The sequence below is a fragment of the Macaca nemestrina genome, chromosome X (assembly GCF_043159975.1).
Source record: "Macaca nemestrina isolate mMacNem1 chromosome X, mMacNem.hap1, whole genome shotgun sequence".
Classification (NCBI taxonomy): domain Eukaryota; kingdom Metazoa; phylum Chordata; class Mammalia; order Primates; family Cercopithecidae; genus Macaca; species Macaca nemestrina.
Genome location: NC_092145.1, coordinates 35117869 through 35135733, shown reverse-complemented (window position 1 = coordinate 35135733; position 17865 = coordinate 35117869). Strand labels below are relative to the sequence as shown.

At 39.0% G+C, this 17865-nt stretch overlaps 1 protein-coding gene across 1 annotated transcript; it reads right to left on the bottom strand.

The window, feature by feature from the left end:
- Window positions 1-13462: 13462 nt before the first annotated feature.
- LOC105468418 (C1GALT1 specific chaperone 1) lies at window positions 13463-17555 on the bottom strand. The gene is made up of 2 exons (XM_011718564.2): window positions 17398-17555; window positions 13463-14685 (listed from the first exon to the last, which is right to left on the bottom strand). The coding sequence occupies exon 2, from the start codon at window positions 14678-14680 to the stop codon at window positions 13724-13726; it is 957 nt and encodes a 318-aa protein (XP_011716866.1). The 5' UTR covers window positions 14681-14685; window positions 17398-17555; the 3' UTR covers window positions 13463-13723.
- Between the last annotated feature and the right edge of the window lie 310 nt (window positions 17556-17865).

The following is a 17865-nucleotide window of genomic DNA, read 5'->3' as shown; positions in this document are numbered from 1 at the left end:
GTGTGTGTGTGTGTGTGTGTGTTTTGTTTGTTGATTGATTGTTTTTTTTTAAACTTTTCAATGGAAAATTCTAAACATATTCAGAAGTCTGGAGAATAGTATAATGGACCTTTCCATATCCATCACCCAGTTTCAGTTTATGGTCAGTCTTATTTCATCTATTCCTCAATTATTTCTCCCCCCCACCAATTATTTTGAAGCAAATCCCAGACATCCTATCATTTCATCCATAACTACTTTATTCTTTTTTTTTTTTTTTTGAAACAGGGTCTTGCTCTGTTGCCCAGGCTGGAGTACAGTGGTGTGATCTTGGTTCACTGTAACCTCTACCTCCTGGGTTCAAGCGATTCTTGTGCCTCAGCCTCCTGAGTAGCTGGGATTACAGGCATGTGCCACCATACCCAGCTAATTTTTGTATTTTTGGTAGAGATGGGGTTTCGCTATATTGGCCAGACTGGTCTTGAACTCCTGGCCTCAAGTGATCCACCTCCCTTCAGCCTCCCAAAGTGCTGGGATTATAGGCATGAGTCACTATGCCTGGCGTCATAACTACTTTAGTATGTATCTTTAAAAATTAGAAAAACCCCATAATACCATTATCACACCTAAAAGTTGAACTGTTTCTTAATATGATCAAATATCTAGACTGTTAATTCTCTTGTCTCTTAACTGTTGGTTTGCTTGAAATGGGTACAACACAAGGTTCATACATTGCATTTGGTTGTTATTTATTGAAGTCTATTTAATTTATAAGTTTTCTTTTCTTTTCCCCCTTAAATTATTTAAGAAATCTAGTTGTTTTGTCTTTAAAGTTTCCACACATATTCTGGATTTTGTTGATTGTATCACCGTGAAGTCATTAACTTGTTTGTATGCCTCCTGTGTAACCTGTAAACAAGTAAGATTGATCAGATTCAGGTTCAGTTTTTTTAGTGCCTTCTTTTGAGTAAAGTCATACCAAACAGATGCCCAGAACATCTGGATTTGGGTCCTCACTAGATTCTTCAAATAATGTATATCTTCTATAAGTGGAATATGAGGGACATGGACCTGCTTTAGTAAGAACAGTAATCTGTTTGGGGAGTTAAAAGAGCAGTTGTGGATTTTTTTTTGATAAAGACCATTTTTTTTCCTGATAACCTTGCTGTTATTCTAGTGTCTTAGCCATCTTCATTTGGTTGTTTACCAATATATGACATGTGATTTTATTTTTCAGATGGATACAGACATATACAAGATTGTGGTGACCTGTGTTACAGTTAGAAGTTGGTGAGAAAGGTGAGGGTGGATAGCAAAAAGAGAGAGATCATTTGGCTGGCTGTTCCAGCTGGATCTCCCAGGATGTAACATAGGTGGACATAGATCCAGGGTCTGACCCTCAGCTTGAGAAACCATTTCCCACTGATGAAACTTGTAAGACTTGGAGATTCCTCAGTTAGAATATAAATGTATTAATTCATAGTGATAGGTCTGCCTATGGTAAGCAATTAGGAAACAGGAAGTTACTTGGTAAACATAAGTATGAGCAAAGGAAGATTGATAAATTGGGGTAATATTTCAGTTGTGCTGAGGTAAAACTTGGAGAATTTTTCCTGCTTCATCATTAATTAGAATGCTTATCTCTGCCAAAATCTCGTCTCTTTCCTAGCCCGTAGAGGTGCCCTGATATTTTATTTCCTATATCCTTTCCAAGTTCCATGTACTTTTCCTTTTGTTATGACAGTTTTATTCTGCAGCTTACCATATTATTTATTCCTGATCCATAAAAGTATAAATAGTCTCATCAGGAACTCATTAAGTCATCTCCCAGGGAGGTTTCTTCAACAGATAGTTTCATTTTTTGCTGACTTACTGGCTTCAAATTCAGATGTCTCCCTATTTGGGGGAGGAGGCACCCTATTTGAGGCCTGTAGCTCCTTATGTTCTTAAAAGGAATATATAAGTCATTTATGTCAAAATCAAACTTTGACCCTTTATTTTTGGTGCTAAGATAATGTTATTTGACCAAGATTGCCTATGGAGTATTAGCAATGAAAAACAAAGCACACACATACACATATTAGAAAAGTAAAAACTTTTAATAGCTTGGTTTTTGAAATAATTCATCTTTGTGTCTAACCACTGTTACAGTGGGTGTAAGGAACACTTTTTAAATATTCAACATCAACATCTGTGCTTGTTTTTCTACTGTGCTGAGGTACACTGTGTTGCCTTGGTGATATGGACTAAATATGTATGTTCTCTGCTTCCCCTGAGTCTGAGGCCTCTGCTCATCACTGTTAATCCGGGATGTCACTCTACCTGTGTGATCTTGGTCATTTTCTAAACATTAGGTCATGCATGAAAGGCAATTCAAAGAGATTAAACTAGCAGATATGTCAGCATCTTTAGATACCATGCTTAATGGAAACTTAGTTTACCCATATTCCTGAGAATAAGAATACAGGAATAGAGAGCCTGCTTCTCTCAGGCAGTGTGTCTTTCATTCATTTTTAGTTTCAAAATTAAGTTTGTGTCAAACCAACCTACAATCTAGCAACTTGTGTATTGAACTCACTTTTACTCAGACAAGATCAGTTCAGCTCAACAGGTATTTATTGAGTATCTACTAGATTCCAAGTGACATGGCATGAAGATGAATAATACAGAAGTAGCCTTTGCCCTTAAGGAGCTTCCAATCTAGTGAGTAAAGAAAATTTACATTTTAAATAATCTGGGTAATGGTGACAGCCCAATACTAATATGTAAAGCCAGTAGGAATGTACTAATACTTTTCCAATTTTAGTCATCAAAAATTGTAAATTACGGCCGGGCGCGGTGGCTCAAGCCTGTAATCCCAGCACTTTGGGAGGCCGAGATGGGCGGATCATGAGGTCAGGAGATCGAGACCATCCTGGCTAATACGGTGAAACCCCGTCTCTACTAAAAAATACAAAAAACTAGCTGGGCGAAGTGGCGGGTGCCTGTAGTCCCAGCTACTCGGGAGGCTGAGGCAGGAGAATGGCGTGAACCCGAGAGGAGGAGCTTGCAGTGAGCTGAGATCCGGCCACTGCACTCCAGCCTAAAAAAAAAAAAAAAAAAAATTGTAAATTACAAATGAACTAAATGTAATAATATGCCATAGATTGTATCTAATGTGAGGTTAAAAAAAAAATCCCAGATGTCCTGGAGTTGCCGTGATTCAGCATTCCAACTCAGATGATTGTCCTGTTGTCCAGTGACATAATGGCCTGATCAGTTCTCTTCCAGCAGACTGTCTGTTACGGTGGTTTGGTAGTGGTCTGTTGGGAAGCTGCATTTTTCCTTTTCTTTTTTTATGCTCTGGACCCCAAACAAAAACAGCCGGCTTTATTCCATTGGTAGTCATGAACATTTCCAATTTGAGGGATTTTATATTCCCCAAACAGAAGGTTATATGGCATATATCAAATAATAATGCTATCCAGCCAGGTTCCCCCTCTGTACACAAATCAGTAACTGAAGATACAGTATTTCTAAGTATAATACTTCAGAGGAAGAGATAAGAATTACAATTCACTAAATTCGTGGAAGTGTTTCATTATAATAAATATTTCACTTATTAATAATGTAGCAATTATATATTAACAGAAATATGAATGTATGCCCAAGCAAAATGTAAATATTTTAACTTTATCTAGGTTCCTTAATTTTGAGAATATAATTATCAAAGCTCTTCAAGAAACTCAAAATGATTCCAATTTCTGTGGAGTATCCATTAAAACTGATATATAATGAAAAAAAACAGTGAAAATGTATGCATCAGTTTCTAAGAAATCATACTTGTCATCATAGAGACTGATGCATGTAAATTAAATGTATTATATTTTTTTATACTTGTATGTATTTTATACTTGTATGTATTTTATACTCTGTATACTTTTATTACACTTTTTAAGGCAGGTAAAAGAATGAGTAGATATTATCAACTATAACAACAAATTTGTTGAATATTGTGTTAAAACCAAGTAAAGGACCACAGCTCCACCAGATCAGGAATGAATGAACAAAATTGAGGACCAGTTTTTAAATCATTGTTGAGACTATTAGGTTCATTTGTCTGTTTAAGAGGCTCTCCTTAGGGGATATAATTTATGCATGTGGAAAAATACAGGAGATGATTCACTGGAATTTCTCTTAATAATACCATGTTCATTAAGAATAGGTCATTGGGAGGAAAAAGAAATAAAAACATCCGAACTCATTAGTATAATTAATATTTGCCTCTTAGAATGAAAATTAACTCCAAATTTTAGCCTTGAACACTTTAAGAAATGAAAGATGAATTAGTGAAATAATTTCTACTTAAAATCTTAGTTGTTACGGAGAATGACATCTCACTATTAATGTCCAATTCTAATTAAATGGATTGTTTTAGAAATGTATTTGTGAAATACAGCAAACATAGCTAGTGATAGTAACAGGTGAAAACTGATATTTCAAATGACTAAACAGACTTGGATTAGAGGAAAGTAGGAAAAGGTGTGTAATTAACAGAAGCAGTTAACCAAAAATTGAGCTTCAGGCATCAGTCTTATGTGGAAGACTGTAAATCAACAGGCTAATATTCAAAATATGACAGACATCTTAATATCAACATATGCTAAATTGGTTTATCTTTAGGCAGAAACAGAAAGCAAAAAATCAAACTCATCCAACTCATACATTTTTTGTTGTTTTTAAGATGGAGTCTTGCTCCATTGCCCAGACTGGAGTGCAATGGCGTGATCTTGGCTCACTGCAACCTCTGCCTTCCGGGTTCAAGCGATTCTCCTGCCTCAGCCTCCCGAGTAGCTGGGATCCCAGGTGTGCGCCACCATACCCGGCTAATTTTTGTATTTTTAGTAGAGACAGGGTTTCACCATGTTGGCCAGGCTGGTCTCAAACTCCTGACCTCAGGTGATGCACCCGCCTTGGCCTCCCAAAGTGCTGGGATTACAGTTATGAACCACCGTGTCCGGCCCAACTAATACATTTTTAAAATCCCATTTTAAAAGTAAAACCATAGTTTTCATATAACAAATTTTATTGCTCTTCATTTCATTCTCCAATTTTAAAATGCTTTACTTTCAGCCAATATGTGACTATAGGAGACTTCAAAGGCATAATCAATTACTCCCTTAAAGTTCATTGTAAGTGTTCTCAGAACTCTACCACCTAGAATTTAAAGACAGGAATATTTACTTTTTCTTTATAATTTTAATTTATTGTAAGGCTCGATTGTCAATAGCTATTAACTTCCATTTAATAATCTATGGTGAAATAGGTAATTTCTTATTTTCACAAGCGTGTGAGTAAAAGACTGGGTTTTAAGCAATAAATCATTTGTTCTAACTAAGCACATGCTTGGAGAAAGTGCTGTTTTTCCAAACATATGCCTTGAAAACAAGTAAAATTCAATTCCCTTTTTGGTTCACGGGAAGCCGTATTGGGGTGACTTCCAAGATTGGCCAACCTGTTGTTACTCTTACCACCTCTTTCAAAAAGCGATGTTGTCTTTGTCCCCAAATTCTGGGGTTGTCCTATGCTGATGCATAATGAAGCCCTGAGGCTTGGAAACTTGTAAACCAATAAGATGATTTAATGATGAAACTGCATGTTAGTTTGACACTGTCTATTAATATTAAGTCCTTGAGTGAGCTTAAATTTGAGACCCTTGTAAAAGCAGCATATAGTTCCAGTTTTGCTTCCCTATCAGTGGAGCTTGAGATGTCTGTTCCTGCCTACTGATATTTTAACACATTTTTAGTTTCTCAAGATCTGAAAGATTTTGTATGCACATCTTAGTCTGGATACTGTTTTCATTAGTTCTAATGCTGCTGCATGCAAATTTTGTTTAAAACCAAAATTGACTCTTCACATCTGGACTAGATTGGACATGGTGAGGAGGCTGGAAGGAAAGTCCTTTTTGCTCTGTAGGCCCTGGACAGCTTTCTTAGAGAGTTGACTTATCCAGGATTAAGAAAAAGTTTTCTTTTGCGTGACTAAATTATTTCTACAGTTTGCTTGTGTAAGCATTTTAGATTTAAGCAAGTTCAAGTTGAAATATATTTGAATATAAAGTAGAAACAGCTTCATTTAATGGGATAATAGCAATTTCTAACCCATCAAATTAATATCTACTAAATAGCTTCCAAAAAGCACTGACGGGAAAATATTTTTCACTAGCATGGCTTTATTCAGTTTCAAAAATAGTAGGGGCTAAAATGTTCGGACATTTATCCTGCATTTATTTTGTGTTTCACAAGGTTAAAATTTTACATTTTGTAAAGTGTCTGAAAAGGAGTCCACAAAGTGTTTCTGCTTTCTTGCTCCTGAATGCAAAGGTCTGAGAGAAGGCACATGGCCTCATTAGCTTCTGGGTGTTGTCAAACCCAATCCTCTCAAGTACCAAATGCCCAGATACAGTTATTGGGATGCAGGAATCTCACTTAAGCAGTGGTTTTTGCTGATATAAAGACAGATATCTTGATTAAAGTGTAGGGAGATAGAAACCATAACAATTTGGGCAATTTTGGCTCTAATGTCTAATTTGTTGTGAAAGGGGAAGATGTTCTAAGCTAATATTCTTAAAAGTAACTTATGAATTTCTTAAAAATAGTTTTTAAAAGGCTGTTTCAGGAAAAGCTGTTTTATTGCATGGCACAGATTAAATGTACAGATGTTATCTTAAAACAATGAAAGAGTTCCCCTAATTTGAATATTCAATACCAGCTGTTATTCACATCAATATTTTAATATTTTACCATCAAGATATTTAATACAAAAGATTGATACATATTTAACTATTCAGAATGCTAAAGCTGTCCAGATGAGTAAGAGGGAAGGAGAAATAACATTCCCCAAGTACCTACCATGTGCACAAGCTCTACTTATATATCTTGCTTAATCTTAGAAATGAATCCATGAGGTAGATTTTAATCTCATTTTACAAATGAGGAAACTAAGGCTCAGAGAGGTCATACAACTTTTCTGAAGTTGTATGACCTCTCTGAGGTAATAAATGGCAGAGCTGGAATTTGAACCTAAGTCTGCTTGTCTGTAAATCCTGTGTTTTGCAGAAAACTCCCCTTGTATTTCATAAAATGTTAAATCTTGGCCCAAATTCAAATCACCATCTTTATGGGTTACTGGAGAGAGGTATAAGTTGGCAAGGCTGTGTTCCACAATGGGAAAATATGGGTAGGATTTGAATGAGGTAAGAGTGGGATGCTTGCACAGTATCATATTTGTGCGGCTGGAGTAATGTTTTTCTGTTTCCCTCTTAAATAGCAAAGTAGAGTAGGAGAATCTTGAAATTGAACTCAGTCCTGAGGTCTGCTTTTCCTATTATTAGTCACTTTCAAGCCAGGTGATTTGTGACCATTTAAATGTTATGCTATTTCAAAGTCTTTTCTACATCTTTAGAAAAGGACATGAGGGAGGGTTAGTTAAGTGGGGCAATGAGAATGTAGAGTGTAATGTGTAAAAGCAGGACTAGCAGTTGCTCTGAAGATATCTGGGAAAGGCCGGGTGCGGTGGTTCACGCCTGTAATCCCAGTACTTTGGGAGGCCAAGGTGGGTGGATCATGAGGTCAGGAGTTCAATACCAGCCTGACCAACATGGTGAAACCCCATCTCTACTAAAAATATAAAAAATTAGCTGTGCATGGTGGTGGGCACCTGTAGTTCCAGCTACTCAGGAGACTGAGGCAGGAGAGTGGCATGAGCCTGGGAGGCGGAGCTTGCAGTGAGCTGAGATCATGCCACTGCACTCCAGCCTGGGCAACAGAGCGAGACTCTGTCGCAAAAAAAAAAAAAAATTAGCTGGGCATGGTGGCATGCACCTGTAATCCCAGCACTTTGGGAGGCCAAGGCAGGTGGATCACGAGGTCAGAAGATCGAGAACACCCTGGTCAACAGGGTGAAACCCTGTCTCTACTAAAAATACAAAAAAAAAAAAAAAAAAAAAATAGCCGGGTGTGGTGGCGTGTGCTTGTAATCCCAGCTATGTGGGAGGCTGAGGGAGGAGATTCACTTGAACCCAGGAGGCGGAGGTTGCAGTGAGCTGAGATTGTGCCACTGCACTCCAGCCTGGGCAACAGAGCAAGACTCCGTCTTAAAAAAAAAAAAAAGAAAAAGATATTAAAATTAATGACAGGAAGAGTTTGGGTTCAGTTATAATTTAAGGGAAAAAACATTGAGGGGCCTAATCTATATATTGCTCCAGATCCAATGATTTAATTTTGAGAAGAAAAATCCAGTGATTGAACTCATGCAAGGAGATGGCCTGGGGCTTGCTGTAAGTCAGGCTGCAGTTTGCATTGCATTAAAGAAAATCAAAAAAATTAATAAACTTTTAGAAGAAACTTTAAGTTTTCGCCCATTCACATTTAGCTCTTGGGGTCTCATACTTCTGGACTTGCTTAGACCTATGCTATCTAATATGGTAGCCACTGCCCATCCATATGTGGCTACTGAATACTTGAAATGTGACTAGTCTGAATTAAGATGTGCTTAACTGTAAAATACACCCTGGATTTCAAAGACTTTATAAATAATGTAAACTATTCTTTCCTGTTGGTTACATGTTGAAATGATAATATTTTGGATATATTTGGGTTAAATAAAATATATTACTAAAAGTAGTTTCACCTGTGTCTTTACTTTTTAAATGTAACTATTAGAAAATGTGAAATTAAAGGCTGGGCGCGGTGGCTCACGCCTGTAATCCCAGCACTTTGGGAGGCCAAGGCAGGCGGATCACGAGGTCAGGAGTTCGAGACCATCCCTAACATGGTGGAACCCCATCTCTATTAAAAATAGAAAAAAAAATTAGGCGGGCGTAGTGGCGGGTGCCTGTAGTCCCAGCTACTCAGGAGGCTGAGGCAGGAGAATGGCGTGAACCTGGGAGGCGGAGCTTGCAGTGAGCCGAGATCGCTCCACTGCACTCCAGCCAGGGTGACACAGACTCTGTCTCAAAAAAAAAGAAAAAAGAAAATGTGAAATTATATTTCATGTTTATATATGGCTCATGTTTTATCTGTTGTACGGCGATGAGTTGAAGAATAGGCAGTATTCCCCGAAGCTTCGTGCTACAGGCAAGTGCTTTAAAGTGGTTAAGTATGAAAAAGATGATCAGTGCCAGCATTCAGTCTTCCAATAAGCCAGGAAGTTTTTCCCTCTTCCCCTCAGATGGTACAGGGGTGGTATTTTGACTATTGGAATATTTCTATTAATTCAACACTTTGGGAAACTAGGTGGATGTCTCTATCATTCACTCACTAGATCAAAGCATTTTTTTTTCTTCTAATGGAAGTCTGTCACTCTTTAAAGGCAGTTATCCCTCCTATTTATCTCTCTAAAACCTGAGTCTTATTTTTAAGTCCTGCTCTTTCTGCTAGGGTTTTTGCCAAATTTCCAAAGCAATGGCATAACTAATGTGGCTATTCTTGCATGTAATCAGTAGAAACCTAAAGAAATGGGAACTATGTGGGTTAGAAGAAATAGCATTTATCAGGCAGGGCGCAGTGGCTCATGCCTGTAATCCCAGCATTTTGGGAGGCCAAGGCGGGTGGATTACTTGAGGTCAGGAGTTTGAGACCAGCCTGGCCAACATGGTGAACCCCCATCTCTACTAAAAATACAAAAATTAGCCGAGTGTGGTGTCGCATGCCTGTAATCTCAGCTATTTGGGAGGCTGAGGCAGGAGAAATGCTTGAACCCAGGAGGCAGAGGTTGCAAGGTTGCAGTGAGCCAAGACCGTGCCTGCGCTCCAGCCTGGGCAAAAAAACAAATAAAAAACTATCAAATCCAGGGCTGACCACTATATTCTAATACTACATTACTAAATTACAGTTTGTCTTACTGCTCATGCAAAGCTTATGTGAAATGATTATTTGACTATGATGAATTATGAGTTTGGGTTCCTTTTGCTTTCCACAAAGTACCAGGCCTACTGCCTACTGTTGACCTCATAGACACCCAATATACACAAAACTATAGTGTATGGATGCCACACTAGTAAAGCTGGATTTTTTTTTTATTATGGTAGAGACTGTAGAGATACACCATTTCATCATTTTATACTTTCCAAACAAGTCATTTCCCATTACCCTTTAAATGCTTTATAGTATTTTATTTTTGGGGATATTAGAATTATTGAGTAATTTTTTGTAATTTTTTTCAAACTTGTAAAAACTGTCAAGTATAGTTATTTTTAAAATTTGGGGCAATATTTTTTGGCGGGGGAGTTGATAAACATGGCTGAATGTCTTGTATGCCAAAAGAAAGCTAACTTCTATAAACATATGCTTCTCACATAACCACTCAGGCAAGTACTGAGTGCATCAAAGTCAGCCCATACCAAAAGGAACACAATATATATACATTTTTTTTTTTTTTTGAGATGGAGTCTTGCTCTTGTCCCCCAGGCTGCAGTGCAATGGCATGATTTTGGCTCACTGCAACCTCCACCTCCCAAGTTCAAGCAATTCTTCTGCCTCAGCCTCCTGAGTAGCTGGGATTATAGGTGCCCGCCACCATGCCCAGCTAATTTTTCTATTTTTAGTAGAGACAGGGTTTCACCATGTTGGCCAGGCTGGTCTCGAATTTCTGACCTCAGGTGATCCACCAGCCTCAGCTTCCCAAAGTGCTGGGATTACAGGCGTGAGCCACCATGCCCAGCCAGAACACAATATTCTTAACAAATGAAAGGGAAATTAGTGGTACATCATCAACAGACTCTATTTTCAGCAACTTTTCTATTACAGGTGTGCCCTGCTTTAAGAACATCCAATAACTGAGTTTGTTTAAATGCATCATAGAAAAATCTGAGCATTATGAATCAGATTTGATACACAAGCAACCTTTTAGCTTACTCCCCCACCAGCCCACCGCCCCCAGAAAACGGCCAAGGGGTCTAAATCTATATTTTGCTCCAGATCCAATGTTTTACTTTTGAAAAGGAAGATCCAGTGATTTAACTCACATAAGGCAATGGTCTGGGGCCTGCTAAAAGTCATGCTGTGGTTTCCATTGCATTTGAGACAACCAGACAAACTAATACAACTTTTAGAGGAAACTTAACGTTTTCTCTTATTCACATCTCAGTCAGGAGTGGGATCTTACACTTAGAATTGCTTAGACCTGTGCTGTCCAATATGACAGCCACTAGCCATATGTAGAGTATATTCACAATCCCGATCAATTTCCATCAGACCTCTATTCTTTCCAACTCTCTCCTCATCATGAGTGGGGTTAGGGTTATTGTTTTTGGTTACTGAATATATTATTTTTCTATGTAAAGCTAACAGACGTATATGGTGATCAAATCTGTAACCACAACCTCAGTAGTACTATTTTCTGTTATTGATTCAGATTTTATCTACAAGACTGGCTGCAAGTAAGTTCAGAGAGACAGCATATTATTTGAGACACCTAACATTTCATTAAAAAAAACTTCTGTATTGGCTGGGCGCAGCGGCTCATGCCTGTAATCCCAGCACTTTGGGAGGCTGAGATGTGTGGATCACCTGAGGTCAGGAGTTCGATACCAGCCTGATCAACATGGAGAAACCCCATCTCTACTAAAAATACAAAATTAGCTGGGCGTGGTGGCACATGCCTGTAATCCCAGCTACTCATGAGGCTGAGGCAGGGGAATAGCTTGAACCTGGGAGGCAGAGGTTGCAGTAAGCCGAGATTGCACCATTGCACTCCAACCTGGGCAACAAGAGCAAAACTCCGTCTCAAAAACCCAAACAAACAAACAAACAAAAAAACCACTCATGTATAAAGATACAATCAAGAGCATCAATTTAGTTTAAAAGGCAATGTTATCTTAGTACTCATTAGCAAAACAAATAATGTAATGCATTCTGACATGTTTATTATGATACTCTGATATACTAATGTAAGTGAAGATGATAAATGCAATAGAAAAATTTTAAATATACTGGTGTTGGGGGCAAGGTGACACATAAGCTGTGTCACACTCTGAGAGATACTGTTTATTACTATACTCACACTGAACATGATTTGATTGTAGTAACTGCATCTGAGACCACATATTAGGGGGCTTCATAAAGGGGTTTTGTTATTCTTCAAAACTAATAATACTTCATCTTAACCAAAACCCTTAATAAGAAAAATCAGAAATAAAGCAAAGTTTTACACACTACCCTGAGGATCAATAACTTCAAGCCCAAGGCCTTCTTAAGGAAATTTTCTTTCTGGTTTGCTAAAGCTGTGGGAGACCATTACCATCATGAGGCCCGTTACAGGAAATATTGATCTCTAAAATGTCATGCTCTAACACTCTATGGTGACTTACAGCATGTGCTGGCCGGATTATAGAACAAGTCAGCTCTAAGCATTTCACACATTTATCAGTACAGGAGCTATTGCATCTACCACTAGATTAAGTTTCTGAGTAGCCATTGAAATTTGGGAAAAGGTATGATAACGCAAAGTAGATAGGTTAGGACCTCCACACTGAAAACAGATATGGTACAGCCGTGAATATGGGAAAAATCCCTAAACTTGAACAAGGAAACAAAATCCAGAACAGGATGGGCACAGAGGCTTATGCCTGTAATCTCAGAACTTTGGGAGGCCAAGGTGGGTAGATCACCTGAGGTCAGGAGTTTGAGACCAGCCTGGCCAACATGGCGAAATCCCATCTCTACTAAAAATACAAAAAATTAGCCGGGCGTGGTGGTGGGCACCTGTAATCCCAGCTACTTGGAAGGCTAAGGTAGGAGAACTGCTTGAAACCAGGAGGCAGAGGTTGCAATGAGCCGAGATTGTGCCATTGCACTCCAGTCTGGGCGACAGAGCAAGACTCTGTGTCAAAAAAACAAAACAAAAGAAAATACAGAACAGATTCAACTCAGGTAAGTGAAATTGCCAGATGGCCAAAACAAGTCCTTCAAATTTCCACAGAACTCACTGACCCAGCAAGAGCACATCTTTATCCAAATTGCAGCTGGGAGCTTGATTAACTGAGAAACAACACAATTAAATGACATGACACTCTTCATAGGCACCAATCCAATGTCAGTATCTGCATGCTGAAGTACAGACAGTTACACTGAAATTGCGTATGCTCTGAGGAATGACACTAAATTAGCTTCCAGGAAAATTACTCAATTTTGTAAGTAATTTTCAGTTTTTTTTTCTTAGGGATATTTTTCAACTTTCACTTTAATTTTCTTCAGTTGCTTAGTTGTATATTTTGAGAAGGCAAATCCATTGGCACTTGGGGAGGCTTAGAACATAAATTAGTATTAGAAGTAAAGGGAACACACAGCTAAAAGTTTTACTTTAATCACAAATTCACAACTAGAGATATCATTTGCATATCTTAGAATGCTAAAGACCTGTTAAAATTTTTTTAACCAATCAGCAAAAATATGTGCCACAGATTTCTAATGTTCAAAATTTAGAATTTATCACATAAATATAATATTAATATATACTTTATTTGCAAAATTATTATTCTTAAAACACTTCTTTCCAACACATTTACAATGTTCATGTGCTTTAAAGAAAAATACCACCCTCATTTAAAAATGTACTACTAACTTTAATGTGTGGTTATACCAGTGCCACCAAATTAGAAAAGAAAAAGAAACATACAGCTGTATTGGATATGTAGTTACTACTACAAATAATGACAACACATGTCTTATACAATGATCGTATTATGCTTTTTTACCACTTCTCAGTCATTATCAGAACCATTTGGAGGTAAGAAAACCAATGCATCATTGAAAATATGCCCAAATGCCCTAAGACGGTATACCCCATACATCATCACATGCATCTGATTTGGAGTCAGTCCATTAAAAGTAACAGCCATATCTGAACAACAGCCTTCTACTACCTGGTTGGGGTGGTAAGTCATTGCCTCTTTAATAGAAAGCCCAACAGATTTGGTATTAAATACATCTTTTCCATCAGCATCTTCTGCATTTTCTGCAAACACTCCAGCATATTTCAGGCAAACTGCTAGCTGTTTATCTTCAGATATCTTCCAAATCATCCCACCCTGTTCAGGACACTTTTCAGGGATATTGAGAAGGCTGTTAAGTCTTTTCATTGATTCTATACTTAAGACAATTCCTCCTTCCATACCCACATATTCAAGGTCTCCAGATTTTATAGTGTGGCCCAGATAGAAAGGCTGTGATGGATCCTTTTTTAACAAAAAATACTTTAGGTTTTCAATGATAGCAAACGTAGTGGGGCGTGCAAGGAAGAACCAGTTGTATTGGTCTCTATACTTATCAAAGGCATATTTGTAAGCTTTTCTCATCATTAACCACATGTCATTTGTGTCCATATTAATTGACTCAAACACTTTAACATTTTCAGAACTGAAGAACTCTGCTTTGTCACAGTGTTTGGTCCAAGTCTCCTTTACTGCAGCCCAAAGACTCACATCTTTGGGTTTTACAAGGATAATACAGTATACTCGAAAGCTCTTACTGAGCTCCATGCGCTCATCCTCTGAAATTTTCAAGATATCTTCTTTGTTAGGAGCTTGTAGGTGATGATGCTCATGGTGGTGCATTCTATTTCCATGACCAATCCTAATATGTCCTAGCATAGTGATCAAAGCACAGAAAATGCTTCCAAGCATCACACCCTTCAAAAAGGAGCTGCTTTCAGAAAGCATTTTTCCTATAAAGAAGAAAAAGACTCTTAAAATACTTAATAGAAAAGGATTAGTCTATAAATTTGATTTGGTATTCCTTATATACTTACGTTTTGCTCTTAATTTTTTTTTAAAGGTTCCCAAGCTTGAAATCAAGTTAGTTGCATATAGTACAAAAGACTCTCAAAATCTTTAGCTTCCAATGGAGTCTGATTACTGTTTGGTATAAACTGGAACTTTGCAACAACTCCTCTATGGAGAATTTGTTTTGCACTTCATCTATGGGGATTTAATAAACCCTTGAAACCAGTGTTACAGAGGTTATCCATCCACCGTTCTCTTTAAAGAATTTCACATCACAAGCTTGCATTATTTAAATACCTCTAAAAATATAATGGATTTTTACACCAAAACCTTGGATTGAATAGATAAAACCACCTATAAATGGCAAATCACCAGTGGTATTGTGCTGACATTTCTGTTCTCAACATAGTGCTTTCTTTAACCGATGGCTGCTGTCCTTAAGTGTTTTGAGTAAATCTAAACTAAGTTTCTTGAGAATAACATCATATATGTTAATATTTACCCTTTTGTTCCTAAAACTAAATGGTTTCCAATACAGTATCCCAACTATTGATGTAATAGAAGCCTGTAATAAAAAGTCGCATTTTTTGGATGAAAAAGGAATATTGATAGACATATCTGGGGCCTATTAATAAACATTTTTATTTCCTCAAAACGAATTTTCTTCTTCTTTGGGGAAGTAAAAACGGAAAACTTTACACTTTTATTTCAATTAGAAATTAAGAGCTGGGTGCAGTGGCTCATGGCTGTTATCTCAGCACTTTGGGAGGCTGAGGTGGGTGGATCCCTTGAGCTCAGGAGTTCGAGACCAGCCTGGGCAACATGGTGAAACCCTCTCTCTACCCAAAATACAAAAAAATTAGCCAGACGTGGTGGTGGGTGCCTGTAATCCCAGTTACTCAGGAAGCTGAGGCACAAGAATCTCTTGAACTTGGGAGGTGGAGGCTGCAGTGAGCTGTGATCTCATCATGGCACTCTAGCCAGGGCATCAGAGTGAGACTCTGTCTCAGAAAAAATAAATAAATAAAAGAAATTAAAAGCTGATATTAAATACACTTGTTCAAAAAAATTGTATGTTAACCATTTATTCTAGTAAAGGCTGAATTTTCCAATCTTCCCTCCATCTTCAGAAAAAAGCGATCTATTGAGCTACTTAGATTTCCCCGTTTTCTTTTATGGTTGAAAGGAGCCTTAGAAAGCTACCCAATGTCAGTCACTTCTCTCATTTTACAGAGAGAAAATGGAAGTCCACAGAGGTTAAGTAACTGATTCAGTCACACAGTCAGACAGTGGTAGAAGTGGATTAGAAACCACATTTCTCGAATCAGTTTAATGTTTTTTTCCATTACAGAATAATTGCCATAGTGCTTCTACCACATTAGAGTTTGATAAATGGGTTACTGAATATCCTTGTTTTCATACAAATGGAAAAAAAGTGGGATCTGTTGACCATAACTGATGTTTTGCACCCAACAGCACCATATTGTTACAAGGAAACCACTCCTATGGTTTTCTTCTAGAGGAAATGGAATTTTGACTTTATCAGAAAGACAAGGTGTGGAATAGTTTGGCAGATGTAATTTCTGAGTGGTGGGTGGCGCAAGAGGCAGGAAGGCTTTCCTCTGTCACTCACAGAACTTGGTCAATAAACACAGTTGTAAGAAGAGAAGTGACAGAAAACAAGTGCTGCATAATGTTAGAATTGTCGGCTGTGCACGGTGGCTCACGCCTGTAATCCCAACACTTTGGGAGGCCGAGGCGGGTGGATCACCTGAGGTCAGGAGTTCAAGACCAGCCTGGCTAACATGGTGAGACCCTGTCTCTACTAAAAATACAAAAATTAGCCGGGCATGGTGACATATGACTGTAATCCCAGCTACTCAGGAGGCTGAATCACTTGAACCCGGGAGATGGAGGTTGCAGTAAGCCAAGATCGCGCCACAGCACTCCAGCCTGGGCGACAAGAGCGAGACTCTGTCTCAAAACAAACAAACAAACAAAAAATTTGTCAGGTGCACCCTAAAATTAATTTATATAGGATTTTTGTATTTCATGTCACGCAGTTTTCATTATTTCTGGCCAATACATAATTCACACAGTTTCTTTGCTCAATTATGTTATATGTGTCAGAATTCTTCCTGATGGCGATCCTACTCCTGGCTGTAAAAATAGGGATCAAAACTCAGTAAGTCTACACATTTTAAACACAATAATTTGCAAAAATTATTCTAAGGAGATTTTTTTCCCCATCAGAGAGGCAAAAAATGTAACAGTAGGGATGCATATGATAGGATACTTTGTGCAGAAATAAATTTAAAACTGCACACGAGCACAAATGAAACTGAAACTACCCCAATGGTTTTTAGAGGAACCTTTTTGGGTGAAGGTAGTTGAGGTGAAGTACGGAAAAGGAAGACGAAATAGGGAAGAAAAGTGAGAGGGAGGACATGGTAACCTAGAGATCCCTCTGAAGGACCAAGAGAGCGCCCCCAGGAAGAAGGCTCTCGGTCTCCTGTGCTGACAAGCCTCCCGCTGCACCTGCCCAAGCATCCCGCGTGGAGCATGCTGGGAGAGGGCTGGGGCCCAGGCCTCCCCCAAGAGACGGAGGGGAGTCAGGGTGCGCTCGGGGTGGGGGTCAAGGCCCCGCCACTCACCCGCGTCTAGAACAGCTTAGGGGCAGGAAAGCGCAGCCGCGCACGGGTTTCCTCTCACGTTGGCGCGCCACTCGGTTGCGCTCCTGGCCGGGATGTTCTAGCCGCAGGCGGTGTCCTCTCGTTGGTCTCGCTTAAGGTGGGGAGGGCCAGGAAACGGGCGCCGCGAAGGCGGGGCAAAGGAGCCCGCGGCTGGGCGGAGCCGTCCGTTTGCCCGCCCGCTCAGGCGTCGGAAGGGCCGGCGCGCACACTGCGTGCCCTTTCTCCCCGCCCCCTACCGAGTTCAGAGACGTGCTTTAGGCCTACGTGACCCGTACGCTCCCCTTTACCCAACGGGACGCCCAGAGAGGAGGCCGTGCGTACGACTCGCTGACACCTCCTACTTCACCTTCCTGGCATGGAAATTGCGAGAGCGAGAGATTCTTGCTCCCAGTGTCGCTTGTTATCAGACCTCTTGATGGTTTCTCTGAT

What these genes read in the sequence shown, in the direction of transcription:
- LOC105468418 (XM_011718564.2), bottom strand. Translation starts at nt 14,680, where the DNA reads ATGCTTTCTGAAAGCAGCTCCTTTTTGAAGGGTGTGATGCTTGGAAGC.